The sequence below is a fragment of the Anomaloglossus baeobatrachus genome, chromosome 9 (assembly GCF_048569485.1).
Source record: "Anomaloglossus baeobatrachus isolate aAnoBae1 chromosome 9, aAnoBae1.hap1, whole genome shotgun sequence".
Classification (NCBI taxonomy): Eukaryota; Metazoa; Chordata; class Amphibia; order Anura; family Aromobatidae; genus Anomaloglossus; species Anomaloglossus baeobatrachus.
The window spans coordinates 19,964,562-19,986,060 of NC_134361.1; the positions used below are offsets into that span (position 1 = coordinate 19,964,562).

Below are 21,499 nucleotides of genomic sequence, written 5' to 3' on the forward strand. Positions count from 1 at the left end.
ATACTCTGATGCAGGCTGTTCATGTGTATTACTCTTAATGGTGTTTCAGGGAATATTTTGGGGGGTTGATTGCCTTACACTAGTATAAAATAACAAACCTTCCATTTATTCACCCACATGGCATGGATGCAGTTAATCTCTGGCTGTCAGTCTAGGACTTGAATTCTACGGGGGGCTGTTGGGGCCGTGCTTGTGTTGTGGTCTCGCTCTGCTGCGTCGTTCCTGTAGTCCGTGCTGTGATCCTGTAGTTTCTAATACATGTGTTCGCTTTTAATTCTTTCCTCTGATAATAATGACAGCGATCAGACTATTGTTCTCAGTGACAAATATGAAAGTTTCAGAATTTATTTTTATAGATATTGACATGGAAAATAGTAAAATAAACAACTATCAACTTGATTTTAAACAATTATTAATTGTGTGATGATAAGAGAATCTCTCCATCACACAATCTATTGAAAATTATGTAGATGTTATAAAGTCACAATGGAGACGTCTGTGATCCCGAAACCACTGATTTCTACAATGAAGGGCGTACGACACTGATCAGAGATCTCAGACACTAAATAGCCCTGGTCTAAATTCTGGGCTCTGTCTCTTTAATAGAGACTATAAAACGATTGGATTAGGTTTTGTGTGATGTTCTAATACTGATTTATGTGGTCACGTCCTAACCACAGACACCATAGGGTCTGGTCTGGAATCACACATGGAGCAATCGGTGCAGTTTTTGGAGTAAAACACAGTATACAATCCCTGTGGCATTTGTTAGTTTTTTGAGGTCGAGACACAATGAAGACAGTTCTCATATTGGTTCATAATTAATTTTATTGATTAGTAAAAGGCATCATCCTGGTGGTCAATAGATATCACAGCACAACAAGCCCCCTCCCATCAGTACATAATCTGAAGAACCACATTCAATGTAAAAAACCTCAGCGTGTTCTTAAAGGGGCTGTCCATTTGAAAAAAAAAAGTGAATTTGATGATATGATTGTCGCCCCCTTATTGTGGCAGCTCCAAATCAGGCTTGTGCTCAGCTCAGGAGAGAGGTTTCGATATCATGTCCCTAATTCTTAGGGGTTGGCTGACTGGTGATTTTAATATATAAGCCAGCCATTGGTGGTGATTTACCCTCCCCCGCACCCTCACCGATCAGCTAAAACCTTCTACAGCAGTGGACAGACGTAATCATTGCAAGGAGGAGAATGGTATGGAGCAGATTCCAGCCAATCAACAGAGTCCTGGGTGTCAGATCTCCACAGATCCCATATTTACTGCCTTTAATACATGTAGTTGTATATATTTACACCCTGGAAAATATATATATATATTTTTTTTTTTCATGCTGACAACCCCTCTAATGTCTTAATGGGATTCTACGGTCTGAACATTTGGATGTCACTGCCCTTTTAAGAAACCTTTGCATAAATCAACAGTACTTATGACTATGAGAAATTTTGTAATATATCTGAGAAACTTGCTTTTTTTCTCCACTTATGAGCCACTTCTTTTCCTACCCCTGCTGCCACACTAGGTATGGGGAAGTACCACGTGTACGGCAACAATGAAGGGAAACCCTGTGTCTAGGGAAGGGGGAGATGGTGACTCCTGACCAAACCTAATGCTGGTCCCTGGGGTCCCTCACCACCCTAGAGAGTTTCCGCACCTATGCATCGAGCCGTATACCTGACCCTTAAATTGTAAAAGCCCAGCACTTCTGGTTAGAGGGTGCTCTGGTGGGGTCCAACTCCGTAGTCCAATGCTATAATGAGCCAGGCACTCAAAATGATGAAAAATTGATTTCTTTAATTACAGCAGTAGCTGTATACTGTTGTAAATAAAGAAATCAATTCTTCATCACTTGGAGTGCCTGGCTCATTATAGCAGGATACCTGACTCTGAAATAGGCCTTAGGTAGGGAACGGATGGGATGAGCACTAGTCAACCCGAGAGGACACAGGGAATATTCACATGAAAAAGTAAACAAATAACTTATCTCCAGATGACTCAGGGAGAGGTATAGCAACAACAACAAAGTTTCTCCAGATGAGTACAAGCCGCCTGCTTGTACTGAAGACTTGTTAAGGGTATTACACCTACCACCAGCACAGAGTAAGGGGGAATGAGGGTATTTAAAGACACAAATGGAAGTGCTGATGATTAACAGCTGAAAAGGTGAGGAACTTTGCAGGGTCCTAACGAGAAAGGGATGAACCCCCAAGGAGGGAAAAGGGAAAGTCAGAGAGCAGCTTGCGTAACCAAACGCTATGACCTACAACAGGGCTGTCTGTTCAGCGTGAAACACCCGTGACACCTGCCTTCCTAAACACATTCACTCTAAGGGGTACTTTGCATACTACGACATTGCAAGCCGATGCTTGCGATGCCGAGCGCGATAGTCCCCGCCCCCGTTGCACATACGATATTGTGTTATAGCTGCCGTAGCGAACATTATCGCTACGGCAGCTTCACACGCACTTACCTGCCCTGCGATGTCGCTCTGGCCGGCGAACCATCTCCTTCCTAAGGGGGCGGGTCGTGCGGCGTCACACGGCAGGCAGCCAATAGAAGCAGAGGGGCAGAGATGAGCGGGACGTAAACATCCCGCCCACCTCCTTCCTTCCGCATTGCCGGACGCAGGTAGGAGATGTTCCTCGCTCCTGCGGCTTCACACACAGCGATGTGTGCTGCCGCAGGAACGAGGAACAACATCGTAACATTGGTCCTTCCGAAATTATGGAAATGGCCGACGCTACACCGATGATACGATTTCGACGCTTTTGCGCTCGTTAATCGTATCAAAAACGATTTACACACTCCGATATCGACAGCGACGCCGGATGTGTGTCAATTTCGATTTGACCCCACCGACATCGCAGCTGCAATGTCGTAGTGTGCAAAGTGCCCCTAAGACATGAGAGACATCATGGTAGCTTGTCTCCACCCACCAGCTCAGAGACAACTGGAAATTTAAATCTTTTGAAAATGCTGGATGCAAATCACCTAATGGTTAGAAATGGCATTATTCATTAGGTTCACACAAGACAGCTTACGCTGAAAAGTTTCCTGAAATAACAGGTAAAGGTACTCTGACCACATTCAGTCTTCACTATTCCGTCAGAGTAGACATCTACTCTAGCATAATACTGACAGTCAGTGTCGTCCGAAAAAACCCCCCAAAACACTACGTAAAATGTTTACTAACTGTTTCAGAAAAAGGGCAAAAAGACACTTCAGGGAAAAAAAAGCCAGTGTTTCCTGAAGCGGTTTCCACTCGTCAGGTTTGCCGTTGCATACACATACCCCGAACCAGCATTTCCTAATTAGATATTTGAAAAATTGAATTTCAAAACAGTTAGGCTATGTGTCCACGGTAGAATGTACCTGCGGATTTTTCTGCATGAAAATCCGCGACTTTCGCGGCAAATCCGCACCTTATTTTTGCCGCGGATTTGTCGCGGATTTACCGCGGATTACCGCTATTTTGCCGCGGATTTTGATGCGGATTTTTTTTTCCCATTCTATACCCAAAATCCGCACCAAAATCCGCAAGAATAATTGACATGCTGCAGATTTTTCCGGATCAAAATCCGCGGCAAATCCGCCGCGGAAAAATCCGCAGCATGGACACAGCATTTCCAAAATGCCATTGAAATGGCTTGGAAGTGCCGCTGCTGCAGATTTTCGGGAAATCCGCGGTAAATCCGCGGCAAATCCGCGGCAAAATCCGCAGCGTGGGCACATAGCCTAAATGTCCGGACTGCAGAGCCCCATTAATTAATCAGGAGGAACAAGTTTTCAAATTTCTATAGAAAAAAAACCAAAAAGAGTAAACACAAATACAAGGATAAAAAAAGCAAAAATACGGAATGAAAAGGCGAGAGCAAAACTATCCACAGATTTTTCTACTTTGCTAATTGTATGACGGGTCTTGTAATCCCCCATTATTAGAAGCCCCCGCATCTGTTGGAACGTGTCATTTGTGTCATTGTTTTATGATTCGGATTCTTATTAGGATGAGTCTGAGCTTGTAACAACGCACAATGAATCCAGCGGAGTACCGGAAGATACAGTAATTATTACCTGGACCACACATATCACTTACAGGTGATAAAAAAAATGTCTCAAAGCAGAAAATGAAAAAACAACATTAAAATAACTTCTAATCAACAACATCCTATACAAGATTAAAATCAAAATGTTCCAAAATATTCACATAAATCACACAAATAATGAGAGAAAAATACACAGATCCCCCCACAAACATTTAGGTACAAGCACAATGGATGGGACTTCCTGATAGCGGGAAAAAAGCAGATTGGCGCAAAGTTACAGTGTGAAGATCCTGGGTATAATAGTAGGTGGACGGGAGAATCACTGGATTATTGCTATTATGAATTATACACCTTGATAAAAATTAAAGAATATTCTTAATTTCAGAATTTGTATTCTTATTTTACGTGGTTTTATGTGATTACTGGGGCAGAAAAAGCGGTCACATGGACATGACAAGGCCAGAAAGCTACCTATTGGCTTCTGTGCTATGTGCAGAGGTCACTGTGCAGAGAGGAGGATGGGGAAGATGATCTTTCTCCATCACGTATTATAAATAATTATCATGACGGCTCACGGCCAACATACATATTAAACTGCCATACACAATAGATAACTATTGACTGAACAACTGCTATCTCTCCTAGATCCCTCATATGTAGGAGTGCTCGGTTCAGTGGAGCGCTCGGATAAGTGGAGCACTCGGATCAGTGGAGCAATCGGATCAGTGGAGCACTCGGATCAGTAGAGGGCTCGACTTAGTGGAGGGCTCGGATCAGTGGTGCATTTGGATCAGTGGAACGCTCAGAACAATGGAACGCTCGGATAAGTGGAGCACTCAGATCAGTGGAGCTCTCGGATCAGTGGAGCAGTCAGATCAATGGAGCGCTCGGCTCAGTGGAGCGGTCGGTACAATGGAGCGTTCGGATCATTGGAACGCTTGGCTTAGTGGAGCGCTCAGATCAGTGGTGCATTCAGATCTGTGAAGAACTCAGAAGAATGGAACGCTCAGATCAGAGGAGCGCTCGGATTAGTGGAGCGCTCGGATCAGTGGAGCGTTCCTCTGTTCTCTATGAGAAAGTAACTGTTACACTCCTTTGGCGGTGGCTTATCTCCCAGAGAACAAAAGGAAGGATCTTCTGTTGGAAACCTGACATGCTGGATCCTTCTCATTGTTGGGGAGAACCCCATGTACATTACACTGTTGGCCAAGCCCACCGATATCAGAAGATTCAGCTGACATTAGTCTAATGTATATTGGAGGCTTCAGCCACCAGAATGGGAACAGCACGTTTGCTATAAATCTGACAATTTTAGAAACTAAAATCGCAGAGCAATGAGTTTCTTACCTCATTAAAGGAGCTACTAATTATATCTTACCAGTTATACAGCTTCCTGGGATCCAGCAACCTATATTTAACACTGCAGGTGCCAAGTATTACAAAATAGTGCAATTAGAAGCAGCAGACTAGGGGGGAATTCACACATCAGAATATATACAGTAAATATATATATATATATATATATATATATATATTTATATATAAAATTTAGTTTGTTTGTTTTTAAATCAAGATTTATGTAGAATTGCGGTAAAATTGTGTCGCTAGGCTGTGATTTTCACCAAATCGCTGCAAAAAATGCATTTTGACCAAAAAAGTGTGAACTTATCCTGAAGCCTCATTCAGACGTCCATTCTTAACGTACGTGTCTAATCCGTGTTTTTCAAGGATACAACACGTACACATTCAAATCGATGGGACAGTAAAAAAAACCCAAAACAGATAAACAAAACACTGATGGGTGTAAAAAGGAGACACACGGACAAAACATGGATAATATTTGGTCAGTTTTCTTTTTTACATTTGAGGAAAAATATAAAACCATCTGAATGAGGCTGCAGCGAACCGGACAACGCAGATTTAAGGCCCTGTGTAAATCTTTGGCAGATCTGTGGTTGCAGTGAAATTGTGGACAATCAGTGGCAGGTTTGTGGCTGTGTACAAATGGAACAATATGTCCATGATTTCACTGCAACCACAGATCTGCCAAAGATTTATCCCTGTGTGAAGTGGCGGTTGGAATATCTGAAAGACTCAATTTATATCATTTTCTTAACAACTTTTTCTAGCACGATCGAGAGCGACAGAAGAGCAAATCCGTGGAAAACGTTATCTGCAGAGCTGACGTTTTTTTGGTCGCTGCTTGTGTAGTTCTTTGAAGTCATTTTTGTCGACAGATCTGCGTTTTGACCATAAGTGATCATCCGGGAAGCGATCAAGTGGCAATTTGTCCTTTTAACTGATGAAGGCATTGGCCCAAAAAAACAAACGTTCACAGATTAACCGTAAATGATAAGATAAAGGGCGTCTGACACCAATGTACGGCCGGCTGAACGCTATATTCACGTGATGTTTTTGTCATAGTTTTAGTGATTGTTTTGGTTTTTTTTCCAGTGAAATATTTTTATTAGAATGTAAATTTTTTTTTTAAAAAAAACTACAGTAAATGCTAAAAAAAACACAAAAGTGTCACGTGTGAATATAACCTGAAGCCAACCATACAATAACATACAGGGGGCTGTCAGACTCATCTGGTGATGGCTTATCTGTTAGGGAAATAAAGGATCAAGTATATTCATCACCAGCCATCAACATGGTTTTAGATCAGGTCCTCATTTCTTGACGTCTCTTACTCTACTCCGATTTATTCTGTGGGAAAAAAATACAATTAGTAATTTGTGATCTTAACCCCAGCCCTGAGCTTTATACATCATAAAAGTTCTCCTTCTGTGCAGGGTTCACCATTCTACTTTTAGAAACTGTGAGAGAATAGAATCGATTTTCTTCTTATAGAAACCATCTTGTCTTATAACTGAATGATATCATAGGGCTCAGCTAACACTGATGGGAGAAGAAGTTTCACATTTCTACACACACGCCTGCGGCTCTTACTGGTGCATAGTTCTGAAAAGTTATTTCTTTGTTTGGGATACTATGCAAACTGGTCATATGATGTAATAAAGAAGAAACTTTCAGTACTCCACAAAGAGTGTGTGCTGCAATGATTTCCAAAGCGGTTGTAAAACAAATCTTACTAATTTGGAGTTCCAATGGCATAGAAGGAGTGTTTTTCACTCACAAAAGCTACATAGCCAATTTTACATCACAACTACACATCAATCCCTAGTACATAAGTTTGTACACCCCCAGTATATTTTCATTTTTACTGTACCTTCTGAGGTTTCAGGTCTTCATTACTTCCAAAAAGAGAAACGGCTGTATTGGAGAGAAGGAAGAGTTGTCAATCATTGTTCTTATGTCTCAAGATGTCATCGGTTTCCTACAACTAACAGCTCGAACACTAACGTTTCTATCACTTCTCATCTTCCTAGGACAAGACCGACCCTATAAATCGGACTCGCTCCCATGATGCTTTTGGTTTCCCAAACTTATTATTCCTTTATATTTTTACCTTTTCTGCGTAGGTAGCTTAAAGTCCCATATAGAAACAGCGCAGTCAGGAAGAGATACATTATGTCCTCCAGAGACGGTCCCGATATCCCTATACAGAGAGGGAGAGATGCAATGAGACACCGTATCTCTATCCTACATACAACGTACACTAGCACGAAAGACTCAAATAATCCAAAGACATCAAGAATCTGCTCTATATGAGCCTCAATGTGTATTTATATCATTTATTACCTGCAACTTTCAGGGTCTGGGAGCTTGAGATCCCTTTTGCGGCACTAACATGGTTGACTCTGCAGAAGTAGCGAGCTCCGTGGAGGTCGCTGCTGGCAATAATATGCTGGTATGCTGAGATACTGTAGGTGCCGTCATAGTTGGAGATGTGATTAGACAGGGAATTTCCACTCAACAGAGTGGGATGTGATTCCTCTGATTGCTGAACTAATAAGTCCACAGAGATTTCCAAGGGGTGAAAGTGAGAAATGTCACAAGTGAGCTTCACCTCCTCACCGGGCCGAGCAAACAGAGGGGCAGGCTGCAGGGTAACCTGAGGTTTGGCTGGAGGACCAATCAAGAAACAAAAAACGGAAAGAAGAGAATTAAATTCTATGGAGGAGCTGCATATATCAGACATCTCTCAATACATCAGTAGGGAAGACGCCTATCAACACTACCAGAACAAAGCATTCTAGATTTCATTCCACTACTGATCTAATTATCTCAGAATGTCTGAGTCGGAAACGTCTCATCCCATAAATATATTATTAGGGTTTGTATCAAATATCAAAAGTATAGTAAATTGGAACGTTGCCCGCAATAATTTTACTTTCTCTGTCTAAAAATAAGTTGTGTTACACCTCCTTCACACGTCCATGTTTCCGGTAAATGTGGTGTCCATTTCCATACGTACCAGAGACACGGACACACGTAGACCCATTAAAATCAATGGGTTTGCTCACACATCCCTGTTTTGACACTGACCGTGTGTCTGTGTGAAGCACACACATGTCCATTTTTGGCTGGCAGCACAGATGTCACACGGACTGCACACTGATATGAGCCATGTGACATTAGTGTGACATGTACTGGAGTACACCTCACTGAAATTAAATGGATTTTTATACTTACCTGTCTCCGGCACTGCTGTTCCTTCCGGGTCCCACTCATCATGCCTCATGAATATTCACTGCACTGACTGCAGAACCGGAAGCAAGTAGGACAGCAGCACTGGAGACAGGTAAGTATACAAGTCCATGCCACCCGTGTGCTATCCAGATGTCACATGGAGAGCACACACAGGGACACACGGACAGCCATATGGACCTGCACCACAGACCATCACACACGTGCATTTAATGCACGGACATGTGAAGGTGACCTTACTTTGTGTAACATTTCCAGGACCCTGACCACAAGGATGAACATCTGCAATTTTACTAAATCATCTGTCCAATAAATAGGACTAGAAGACATGTTATGTCTTCCGTGAGTGTGCTTGGGAGAAACGTTCACTTTAAAAAATCCCAAAATTAAAAAAAAAAAAAAAAAAAAAAAAGAAAAAATGTTATGAAAAATGTTAAAAAATCCCAGCATGTAAATATACACAAGTAACCAAGCTCTCACTGTCCCTCTATGATCTCTTACCTGTGACCATTAGATGGATTTCCCTCTGTGCCCTCAGGTAGGGCAGGTAAACTGTGCATAACAAGGTGCCATGGTGTGAAATCTCCACATTTTCAATCCGGAGGGAAGCGTCCCCCTCGTTGTGTAAGGCTGAAAAGTTCAGGTGGCAGTTTGGGACGTTCTCCTCGACTTTGTCTTTCCATCCATCATACGCATACAGAAGACTTCCATCACCCAGTGCACGGTGGCGCCATTCTACAGAAAAGCGTGGCTGATGGCCCCGCCACATGCTGCAGGGTACAGACAGGGGCTTACCCAGCTGGGCATGCAGGACGGTGGAGGCCGAGTACACCGCTAGAGAGGCTGAAGACAAAGAGAAGATCAGCGGACGGCATGGCCGGGTTTATCATCATCTTGATGGACCCATGTGTTTTTATAACCTATTATAACCAGTAGTAAGAGGTTATCCCATAATATAAAATAGTGCGACTACTAAACAGAGATTTTACCTCGATGCCAGGGATCGGGGACTTAGTAGAGTGGGACTTAATGGTTAGACTCCATTGATAAGACATTTTTATATGCCATTAATGTCTCTCATGAAAAACTTTTTTAAGATACTGGACACCTACAGTACCAAAATATTCATACACACGGCGAATATCACAGTTACCGACCGATTATACAGTGCATAATCGTGTTCAGCACCAGAGGAATTACATTGATTATCGGGGACAAGCACAACTTCTGTTGGCTGGGATTTCACATCTATTGAATACGTACCAGTGAAATGATCTTTTTTGTCACCAAGAGGCCCCAGGACGAGGCTCAGTCCCCTTCCATCCACATTATTGCTAGCCGCCAAGGTGTACCAGGCCTTGCCAAGAGCCGGCGAGCTGAACTTCTCCTCTGTGAGGGAGCGTGCCCAGTCCAAGGAGACTTCCTGAGGCAAATGATGAGTTATCTCACAGGAGCTAAAGTCTGGAGAAAGCTTCCCAGATGGATCTAAATACAGAGAGGAAAACTCAGATCAGGACGTAAATCACATTTATTGCCCCCCCTCCACCGGACTCATAATTACTATATACAGGGACGATTTTGCGGTTCTAACAATGATGGAGTTTTGGTAATATATTTATGGTAGTTTTTTCCAGAATAAACAGATTGTAAAATAAACAGAATGAAACATCATCAGAAAATAATACAAGGTCTGACCCGACATAGTGGTAAACCTGTGGCACAATAACAAATATGGGGGGTGTCCTGTAGATGAACACTGAAGGGTTATTCCCATCTTCAAAGGTCGATATTGTCGGATAGTGATTAGAAAACACAGGCACTTTTGTATTTTATTGTTTGTTAAAATTGTAATTAATTCTTGAGATATGAACACTTTTCTTTGTTTTTACAGCTTGTTGCTTAGAAGACCGACCACCACTACAGTTTACCGGCAGTAGCCAAACATGCACAGGGCTTACAAGCTAATTTCTATTGAGCTTGTCAGCACTACTTTGATGTTGGCCATGGTCTTTGGACCATGTTGTGATTCCCTAATTCCAGCCAGCTTCAGTGCAGTGCTTACAAGATAGACAGCAGCGGTGGTCGGTCTCCTAAGCAACGAGCTGTAAACAAAAGAAAATTATTAATAACTCAGGAACAGCTGAAAATTGTTATAAGCAGTGAATTACAAATGTTCTGGTCCTATCCGACAATATCCATGGGAATAACCCTTAATGGTTTGGGTTTTATGTTGTGAATTGTAGAAGCAGACGCTGCCCCCATCGTTCTTGCTGGCCCAATGGTGGTTTAATAGAACCCTTCATCACAATCTTCAATTTCCTCACCAAAAACATAGAAGAATAAGGTTCCAGGTTCTGCGGGGACTGGCGAATTATGTGTGAGGCCCGCGGCGTCCGTGAACTGCACCAATACCGGTGTCTGCTGGATTGAGCGCGGTTTAGACTCGGTCGCTGGAATATCTTCCACCAGCCAACAAGACAGAGACTGGGCTCCTGAGGAGGGACGCACGGCCATGAGCACAGCAGCTGCAAAATAAGCAATAGGAAATTATATGTGAATCTTCTGAACTGATTTATATCCGTACACCGGAGCCCTCACAGAACAGTTATCACAGGCCCTCCATTATTATACGATTGTCTGAAGTTACAGGCCCGAAGCCTGTCAGATAAAACTGCCAATTTGTGAGGACATTTCCTGATCTGATTTCTGGTGTCATGGAAACGTTGCATCCATCAAAATAATCAAATACATGGATATCCCCACTCATAGACAATAATGGACACTATTTATGTAGATATTCATGTAATTAGTGGTCTAAGTCCACACAAGGTGTCCATGACTCCATGCAACCTGACAGGAATCAGAGGGGGGACATGATGGCATCAGTGTTTCAGTAGTGCAGCCTCAGGCCTGTAACTTCCAGTCATCATACACATTTCAGCATCTTTGGTATTTTTATTTGGCCCGTCTCCTTTATTAAATATCATTTAATTCAATGTATAGTGGTGAAGGTCATAGGACGGGGGTCTAGGGCCTTGTGGTGGTCTGCACAGCGCACGTGGCCTTACATATGTACAGGATCACAAATAGTAATATAAATGGGCTGTGGGTTGGAAAATCATATAAGCCACGTCTGACGAAACGCGTTAGGTCCTGTCTGGCTCCTGTGGGTTAGTACTCCGCTTTCATTATGTATGTGGTCTTTTCATGTTTTACCATCTCATGTGCACTCATTCATGGGTAGCTTCTATTTATATACTTTGTATATTGGCTTCATGACTGATGTTGTGGTTATTGATTATAGAGAGTATGTGCGCACACTGCATTCCTTTTTGGTGCATTTCGGTGCTTTTTTTAGTGCATTTTTACCTTTTTTTTTTTTTTTTTTAAGTCGGTGGCTGGAACGGCTAAAAAATGCAAGAAAAAATGAAATGCACCAACAATTGACATGCTGCTTATTTTTTCTGCACCAAAATCTGCAAGGAAAAAAAAAGCAACGTGCGCACAGCACTCAAGAAATCTCATAGACTTTGCTGGCTTCTGAATAGGCATGCAGATTTTTCAAAAAACGCATCAAAATCTGCATAAAATAACGCACCATGTGCACATAGCCCTAATGTTCAATTTATATATGCTTTCCTTATACCCCTTATATGTAATAATCTGTTATACATTGTCTATACAGTCCCTTTTATGCACATTGTTTATATTGGACAGTTATTTATTGTTTTACCCATCCGTTTATTTTGTCGTAACCTCTTTTGGGGACAGCGCTCCCTTTTTGTGGTTTCCCTTCATTTTAATTCATTTTTTAATATACTTCATAGTTATTTATCCTATTGTTGTGCTTTTTACCTATAGAATATATGGACAGGACACTGCGCCATCGTATGGAATAAAGTGTGCGTGTTCGCATGTAAAGCCGTCGTCAGAGTGTAAGCCCATGTATACTTTAATTTATATTTACTAAAATATACCGGTACTATTATATAGGCATTATAAACTGTCAGGGTGGGTGCACATGATCACACAGCATGTCCTCTCCTGCGGGGCTGCGAGTGCTGACCGCAGCTGCTTGTGCACATGATCAGGGTTCGGGGTGCTGCGGACTTTCCCCCACTCGCATTTCCGCAGCATAAGTTGACATGCTGTCACTTGGAAAGATGCCGCATGTCAGTTTATGCTAGAGAGAAAAGAAGCACAGCGGGTATAGGATTTCTTCAAAGGAGTATACCCATCTCCAAGTTCCTATCCCATTATGTAGTAGGTGTAATAATAATATTAGCAAATACCTTCAGTTAGAAATATAGTATAGTTCTCCTGATATAGCCACGTCTCTTACCTCATGTGCAGGGCATTTTAGTTTAGCTATCCATAGTTACGACCACAAGCAACTAACTGACTAAATAACTGTCACTATATGAGTGTGCGTAACCATGGATACATAAGGTCCTGCAATGCCCTGCACATGAGGTAAGAGACATGGCTATATCAGGAGAACTATAATACATTTATAATTGGAGGGATTTGCTGATATTATTATTATTACACCTACTACATATTGGGATAGGATCTTGGGCATGGGCATACCCCTTTAAGTCCCATTCAATGTGCTTCTACTGTACAATAACACAAAAAACCTGAGCTGAAACAATGTTCAGTAAACATGCAACATTAAGCATGTGAATTGCAGCCTTAAGACTAGAAAAAAACCAAAGAGAAAAATTGCATGAAAAATACCCTGACTATAAATAAATAAATTGCAAGTGCTTAATAACAGGGTACTTAGTGTATACATTTTTGCAAAAAGGTAAAAAGCTGTCTCACCTCGTCACGGTGTACCCATCTGAGACAGTCCCTAACCTACTGAAGTTAAAAACATTATCCATACCTGACTAGTGTCATGTCAAACTCCAATATGGATGGTGGCAAGTGGTCAGCTGTGTCCCAGATTAAATACACAGTGAAGTGAGACGCAATTAGTTGTTCAGTCTCAGTATTAGGAGGGCTGCGCCCCCAACTTGCAAAAAAGCAAGATAACATACAAAAACACAAAAAACCTGAGCTGAAACAATGTTCAGTAAACATGCAACATTAAGCATGTGAATTGCAGCCTTAAGACTAGAAAAAAACCAAAGAGAAAAATTGCATGAAAAATACCCTGACTTTGGTTTTTTTCTAGTCTTAAGGCTGCAATTCACATGCTTAATGTTGCATGTATACTGAACATTGTTTCAGCTCAGTTTTTTTGTGTTTTTGTATGTTATCTTGCTTTTTTGCAAGTTGGGGGCGCAGCCCTCCTAATACTGAGACTGAACAACTAATTGCGTCTCACTTCACTGTGTATTTAATCTGGGACACAGCTGACCACTTGCCACCATCCATATTGGAGTTTGACATGACACTAGTCAGGTATGGATAATGTTTTTAACTTCAGTAGGTTAGGGACTGTCTCAGATGGGTACACCGTGACGAGGTGAGACAGCTTTTTACCTTTTTGCAAAAATGTATACACTAAGTACCCTGTTATTAAGCACTTGCAATTTATTTATTTATAGTCAGGGTATTTTTCATGCAATTTTTCTCTTTGGTTTTTTTCTACTGTACAATGCAGCGTTTTGGACACAGCGGAAACACATTGCATCCAAAAAGCTGCTATTACTGATCGTGGGCACGCACCCGTAAGAATAAAAAAAATAAGTAGGCCGTAACTTAACGAATAATCCCACAATGCAGAGGAAAATGAAAGCAGTGAGGTTGGAAAGTCCCAGACATTTTATGTCGCTGACGAATAGGGTAACAGGATCTGAGGGGTTAAATAGAATAGTAGGGGGGTGCACTGTGCAGAATAATTTGGGATAAGGCGGGAGAGGGGGTTATAAAGCGACTCGTGTTCATGATACTCACCGTGTACAAGGATGATGCACAGTGTGTAGATTGCGGAGGGGGTCATGGTGGCGGGGTCCGGGGTGGGCTCAGCTACTCGTCAGGCTCCTCTGTGACTGATCTGCACCCCTCTGCCTGGTTACAGGGGTAACGCGCTGCCTTTCTCACCGCCTTTGTGTCCCTGACCTCCTCACTCTCTGCCTTTTATATCTCAATCCACTTTTACTTTCACTTTCCGCAAATCAGCTTTGTGTTACTGTAGATCAGCGAAGCACTGACGTTATTAACCCTCTGAACGCTGCAACACATTCTGCAATCCCAAATCTTTTAATTCATTGTTAGTAAAAGTAAAAAGGATTAATAAAAAATGTATACGTTAGTACAAGGCAGATGTGGAGAGAATGCTGCAAAGTAAGAATGCTTTAAAAAATAAAAATGTCAGTTTATTTTTATTTGCTAACAAAATGCAAAGTGAATGGAAAAAAGCAATTGGTTTTTTTTTTGCACTTTACTTTTTCATTTTTTCTTTTCCAAAAGCTGTAACCTTTTCTACTTTTCTGTCGATAATATCCTTGTTTGTGTTTTTCCGCGAGACGAGTTGTACTTTTGAATTACATCTTTCTTTTACCATTTCATGATCTGTCGGGAAAAATTCCAAACCTGGTGAAAAAATCTACAATTCAGACATTGCTACCAGGGTTGTTTTTTTATGCCGTTAATTGTGCGATAAAGATTACGTGGAAACCTGATCCTCTGAGGATTTGTGCACACGCTGCATTTTTTTTTTGTTTTTTTTTTTTTGGTGCAGTATGTTGCCCAAATCTGCATGTCTATCCTAAGGCTATGTGCCCACGCTGCGGAAAATGCGCGGATTTTGCCGCGGATTTCTCGCGGAAAAGCCACGGATTTTCCAGAAATCTGCAGCACAGCTACTCCCCAGCCATTTCTATTGCATTTGGGAAATGCTGTGCCCACGCTGCGGATTTTTACGCAGCGGAAATCGTGCAATTTTCGTGCGGAAAAATCTGCAGCATGTCAATTATTGTTGCGGATTTTCATGCGGATTTTGCCTATTAAATTGAATTTAAAAAAAAATCGCAAAATCCGCGTCAAATCCGCACCTATGAAAAGGTGCGGATTCCGGGGGAAAGCTGCGGATTTTGATGCAGAAAAATCCGCAGATACAGAGTCCCGTGGGCACATAGCATAAGGCTAAATGCGTGCGCTGCGCTTTTTGTCGCATTTTTTGGTGCAGTTTTGTTGTCAGAACTTTCTGACATTTGACTTCCCAGCAAAGTCTATGAGAAGTCAGACTTGCTATGTGCACCTTGCAGTTTGTCAGAGTTTTTTTTTACAAACGTTTGCGACAAAAAAGAAGCAGCATGTTCATTCTTTCTTGCCTTTTTGTCAACATTTGTCATGAAAACGCAAGGAAAAACGCATGCTATCAAATTGGTGCGTTTTTGGTGTGCTTTCGATGCGTTTTACTTGCGCTTTTGGTTCAGAAAATATCTGCATCTAATCTGCAGCGTGCGCACATAGCCTGAGGCCTAATTCATACGTCTGTGTTTAAGCACTTATGTGAAAAAAAATGTTATGGGTGTTTTCATTGTTTTGCATCAGTGTGTCCATTTGTACCATCAGTGTTTTTTACGGATGGATAAAAAAATAATTGACAAAGCTTCTCCTACACTTTCCAATGTTAAATACGTACCTCTCACGGATGACACATTAATACCATCCATGTGCTGTACGTTTTTTTTTTAATGGACCCATAGACTTGTATGGGTAATTTTCATCCGTAATATTGAAAAAAAACCAAACGGTTATGTCTCTGTATGTTTTGCACGGACACAAGGTCTATGTATAAATGTGAATAGCACCATGAATTATAATGGGTACATGTACTTTCCATTTTAAAAACAAGTACAACACAGATGTCTGAATGAGGCCTAAGGCCCTGTGCGCACGCTGCGGTTTCTGCAGTCATTCCCCAGCAAAACCTATGGAAAAAAAATGGTGTGAGCGCACACTGTTTTTTTCCCCTTCAGGTTTTGCTGCAGAATTTCTGCAGCAAAAAGAATGAGCATGTCACTTCTTTTCCGCAGCTACCTGCGGTTTTTGCCATAGATAATGGTAAAAAAACGCAGGGAACAACCTGCGGAAAATTCAAGGCAATACTGCATGTGGTTTTCGGGTGCGGTTTGCGGCGTTTTTTTACCACAAGTGCAATAATCTTTCAGATTATTTTTCTTAAGAAAATTCCATTTTTTACTGCACACAGAGCCTAAGGCGATTTTCTCACTGCATTATAACCTACGTTCACTGGTCCCGTCGAAGCTTCCGTCCCAACCCCCACCCACAAAACGGGTTTCGGACACATGCTTTGACAGGGCCATTGACTATAATGGTGCAGACGGAGTCAGTGTGTGCTCTGTCGTGCACTATTTTTCGGAGTATACAGTTTCTGCAGGCGGATACCCAGACATATTAGACTGTGTCAGGGTATGTGCCCATAATCAGGACTCACTGAATCCTGGACGCAGCGGGTCCTGACCTGCGGGCCGCGAGTCTCCTCCGCAGGAGGCCGCAGCTGCTTGTATACACGATCAGGGTTCGGGTGCTGCATGCTGCTCCTACGGAGGACGCATGCAAATGTGCAGCAAACAATTGACATGCTGCGGTCTGGAAAGACGCACCGCAGGTCAGTGTTTGCTGCGGAAAAAACAAGCACAGTGGGCAGATTTCTAGAAATCCATCCACTGCTTCTACTGTACAACGCAGCGTTTTGGACACAGCGAAAACACGCTACATCCAAAACGTTTCAAACACTGATCGCGGGCACACACCCTCAGGGTGTCCGCCTGTAGAAAGTGTATACACCCAAAAATGGTGCAAGACAGAACACACGTTGACTCCGTCTGCACCATTAATGGCCCTATCAGAGCATGTGTCCGAAACCCGTTTTGTGGGTGGTTGGGATGGAAGCTCCGATGAGACCACTGAACGTAGGTTGTAACGCAATGTGAAAGCGGCCTAAGTTAGTACGATTATGGCGATACTACTGCAAACTAACATATCTTTTTTTTTTTCTATTTAAATGATGAAAAAATTCAAAAGCTTTTAAAAAAAAAATATTTTTGTTTGGTGTCACAATTTTCCGAGACCCGTAACATTTGTTACTTTTCTTTAAATGGAGCCGTGTGAGAGCCTGTTTATTTTCATGGTGACTGATGTTTCAGTGATTCTCTTTTGGGCACATTTTATTGTATTTTTTAGGAAGGTGTGCTGACCAGAACAAAACGTAAATCTGGAGTTTTTATTTTTTTTTCCCTCTTTTGTGGTGTTTACTGTTCAGATTAATTTTATAATTTGATAGACTAGAAATTTTAGGCCATGTGCCTACGACCAGTAATAGCAGCGTTTTGGACGCAGTTTGTTTCCAAAACGCTGCATTGTACAGTGGAAGGACAGGGGATGGCATTTAAAGAAATCCCAAACCCATGGTAGTTCTTTTGTCCGCAGCGTAAATTGACATGCGGCGCAGATTTCCGAGACGCAGCATGTCAATTTATGCTGAGGAGATGCGAGTGCTCTTCACAGGGAGAACACAGATAGTCCACAGCGCCCCGGATCCTGATTGTGGGCATGGGCCGCTGCGGTCTCCTGCGGGCAGCAATCGTGGCCCTGTAAGAGAGGACAAGCTGTGTCCACGACACAGCGTGTCCTAATCGTATGTATCCACCTTAATGGATGCGGGGTCAACAAATATGTTTGTTTTTTTATCTATTAATTTGTCGTGGAAAAAAAAAGTGGTTATTTCATTTTTAAAAAAAACCTTTTGATTTTTAGGCCCCTGGGGGACTTGAACTTTTGATCATCCGAGATATATATATATATATATATATATATATATATATATATATATATATATATATATATATATACAGTGCCTACAAGTAGTATTCAACCCCCTGCAGATTTAGCAGGTTTGCACATTCGGAATTAACTTGGCATTGTGACATTTGGACTGTAGATCAGCCTGGAAGTGTGAAATGCAGCAAAAAAGAATGTTATTTGTTTTTTTATTTTTAAATTGTGAAAAGTTTATTCAGAGGGTCATTTATTATTCAACCCCTCAAACCACCAGAATACTGTTTGGTTCCCCTAAAGTATTAAGAAGTATTTCAGGCACAAAGAACAATGAGCTTCACATGTTTGGATTAATTATCTCTTTTTCCAGCCTTTTCTGACTAATTAAGACCCTCCCCAAACTTGTGAACAGCACTCATACTTGGTCAACATGGGAAAGACAAAAGGAGCATTCCAAGGCCATCAGAGACAAGATCGTGGAGGGTCACAAGGCTGGCAAGGGGTACAAAACCCTTTCCAAGGAGTTGGGCCTACCTGTCTCCACTGTTCGCAGCATCATCCGGAAGTGGAAGGCTTATGGAACTACTGTTAGCCTTCCACGGCCTGGACAGCCTTTGAAAGTTTCCACCCGTGCCGAGGCCAGGCTTGTCCGAAGAGTCAAGGCTAACCCAAGGACAACAAGGAAGGAGCTCCGGGAAGATCTCATGGCAGTGGGGACATTGGTTTCAGTCAATACCATAAGTAACGTACTCCACCGCAATGGTCTCCGTTCCAGACGAGCCCGTAAGGTACCTTTACTTTCAAAGCGTCATGTCAAGGCTCGTCTACAGTTTGCTCATGATCACTTGGAGGACTCTGAGACAGACTGGTTCAAGGTTCTCTGGTCTGATGAGACCAAGATCGAGATCTTTGGTGCCAACCACACATGTGACGTTTGGAGACTGGATGGCACTGCATACGACCCCAAGAATACCATCCCTACAGTCAAGCATGGTGGTGGCAGCATTATGCTGTGGGGCTGTTTCTCAGCCAAGGGGCCTGGCCATCTGGTCCGCATCCATGGGAAGTGGATAGCACGGCTTACCTCGAGATTTTGGCCAAGAACCTCCGCTCCTCCATCAAGGATCTTAAGATGGGTCGTCATTTCATCTTCCAACAAGACAACGACCCAAAGCACACAGCCAAGAAAACCAAGGCCTGGTTCAAGAGGGAAAAAAATCAAGGTGTTGCAGTGGCCTAGTCACCCAAAAATGGTGCAAGACAGAACGCACGTTGACTCCGCCTGCACCATTAATGGCCCTATCAGAGCATGTGTCCGAAACCCGTTTTGTGGGGGGTTGGGACGGAAGCTCCGATGAGACCACTGAACGTAGGTTGTAACGCAATGTGAAAGCAGCCTAAGTTAGTACGATTATGCGAATACTACTGCAAACTAACATATCTTTTTTTTTTTCTATTTAAATGATGAAAAAATTCAAAAGCTTTTAAAAAAAAAAATATTTTTGTTTGGTGTCACAATTTTCCGAGACCCGTAACATTTGTTACTTTTCTTTAGGCCTGCGACACACATCCGTGCTGCCGGCACGTGTTTGTCATTTTTTACACGTACCGGCGGCACGGAGACACGTTAACCAATGCTACCCTATTGTAGCAGGCACACACACGTAAAACCACACGGAACATGTGTCCGTGTGCGTTTGTACGTGTGTGCGTTTTTCAAAGCGCTGACATGTCAGTGATTTCTCCCGCAGCACGGGTGTCACACGGCCCGCACCCGTACCACACGGGTGTAGTGTGGATGCGGTCCCGTGTGACACGCGCCGGAGAAAACACACATGTCAGTGAAAAAAAAAAAAAACATTAACTCACCTTTTCCAGCCCTCCTGTCTCTGCCGCTGCTGCCTCTGCTGCCGACCGCCGCTCATTATTCTCATTGAATATTCACTTCACTGCCTGGCAGCAGCAGCAGCGGGGAGACGGGAGGGCTGGAGACCGAGGATCAGCACCACGGACAGCAGCAAGGACATCAGGAAGGACCAGGTGAGTATGTTAATTACCGGTTCTACGTGTGCTATCGCGGATAGCACACGTGGAACACACGTGTCACGCACGTACCAGAGACACGTACTTACCTGCACGCAACACGCAGGGAAAATACGTGTCTCTCGGCACATGCGTGAATTTCACGTGAGTGTGGCAGAGGGGCCTGGCCATCTGGTCCGCATCCATGGGAAGTGGATAGCACGGCTTACCTCGAGATTTTGGCCAAGAACCTCCGCTCCTCCATCAAGGATCTTAAGATGGGTCGTCATTTCATCTTCCAACAAGACAACGACCCAAAGCACACAGCCAAGAAAACCAAGGCCTGGTTCAAGAGGGAAAAAAATCAAGGTGTTGCAGTGGCCTAGTCAGTCTCCTGACCTTAACCCAATTGAAAACTTGTGGAAGGAGCTCAAGATTAAAGTCCACATGAGACACCCAAAGAACCTAGATAACTTGGAGAAGATCTGCATGGAGGAGTGGGCCAAAATAACTCCAGAGACCTGTGCCGGCCTGATCAGGTCTTATAAAAGACGATTATTAGCTGTAATTGCAAACAAGGGTTATTCCACAAAATATTAAACCTAGGGGTTGAATAATAATTGACCCACACTTTTATGTTGAAAATTTATTAAAATTTAACTGAGCAACATAACTTGTTGGTTTGTAAGATTTATGCATCTGTTAATAAATCCTGCTCTTGTTTGAAGTATCAAACCTGCTAAATCTGCAGGGGGTTGAATACTACTTGTAGGCACTGTATATATATTGCAAAACCTAACCATTTAAAGCTCATCATGTAGCTATTCTTCAGGGGGGGATCAAGCTGAGAGCAACGTGGACCTTCAGTGGACTGTATTCGCTGCCGTGTGTTGGAGCCAGTGTCCTATCAATCAATGAGCGCACAGCGGAGCTATGAAGGAAATACAAGTGTAGGGCTCAGGAGCTGTAAGGGCAGCGTCACACCCCATTGCACTTCCAAACACATATATACAGGAATTCAAAATATGACTTTTCACTCGTCGGAG

At 42.6% G+C, this 21,499-nt stretch overlaps 2 protein-coding genes across 2 annotated transcripts in view; both read right to left on the reverse strand.

Annotated features, from left to right (window-relative positions):
- Nucleotides 1–21,499, reverse strand: part of RGL2 (ral guanine nucleotide dissociation stimulator like 2) — a 187,615-nt gene that overhangs the window by 56,207 nt on the left and 109,909 nt on the right. The gene's annotated exons all lie outside the window — the stretch shown is intronic.
- Nucleotides 811–14,768, reverse strand: TAPBP (TAP binding protein). Its single transcript, XM_075323203.1, has 8 exons — nucleotides 14,580–14,768; nucleotides 10,997–11,197; nucleotides 9,936–10,157; nucleotides 9,174–9,515; nucleotides 7,764–8,087; nucleotides 7,531–7,620; nucleotides 7,291–7,334; nucleotides 811–6,767 (listed from the first exon to the last, which is right to left on the reverse strand). Exons 1-8 carry the CDS (start codon nucleotides 14,623–14,625, stop codon nucleotides 6,753–6,755), a joined length of 1,284 nt encoding a protein of 427 aa, XP_075179318.1. The 5' UTR covers nucleotides 14,626–14,768; the 3' UTR covers nucleotides 811–6,752.

Coding starts and splice junctions, on each gene's coding strand:
- TAPBP (XM_075323203.1), bottom strand. CDS start 14,625: ATGACCCCCTCCGCAATCTACACACTGTGCATCATCCTTGTACACG. Junction 8,088..9,173: donor AATCCATCTAATGGTCACAG/GTAAGAGATCAT, acceptor TTGGTCCTCCAG/CCAAACCTCAGGTTACCCTG. Junction 7,621..7,763: donor CCAGACCCTGAAAGTTGCAG/GTAATAAATGAT, acceptor CTCTCTGTATAG/GGATATCGGGACCGTCTCTG.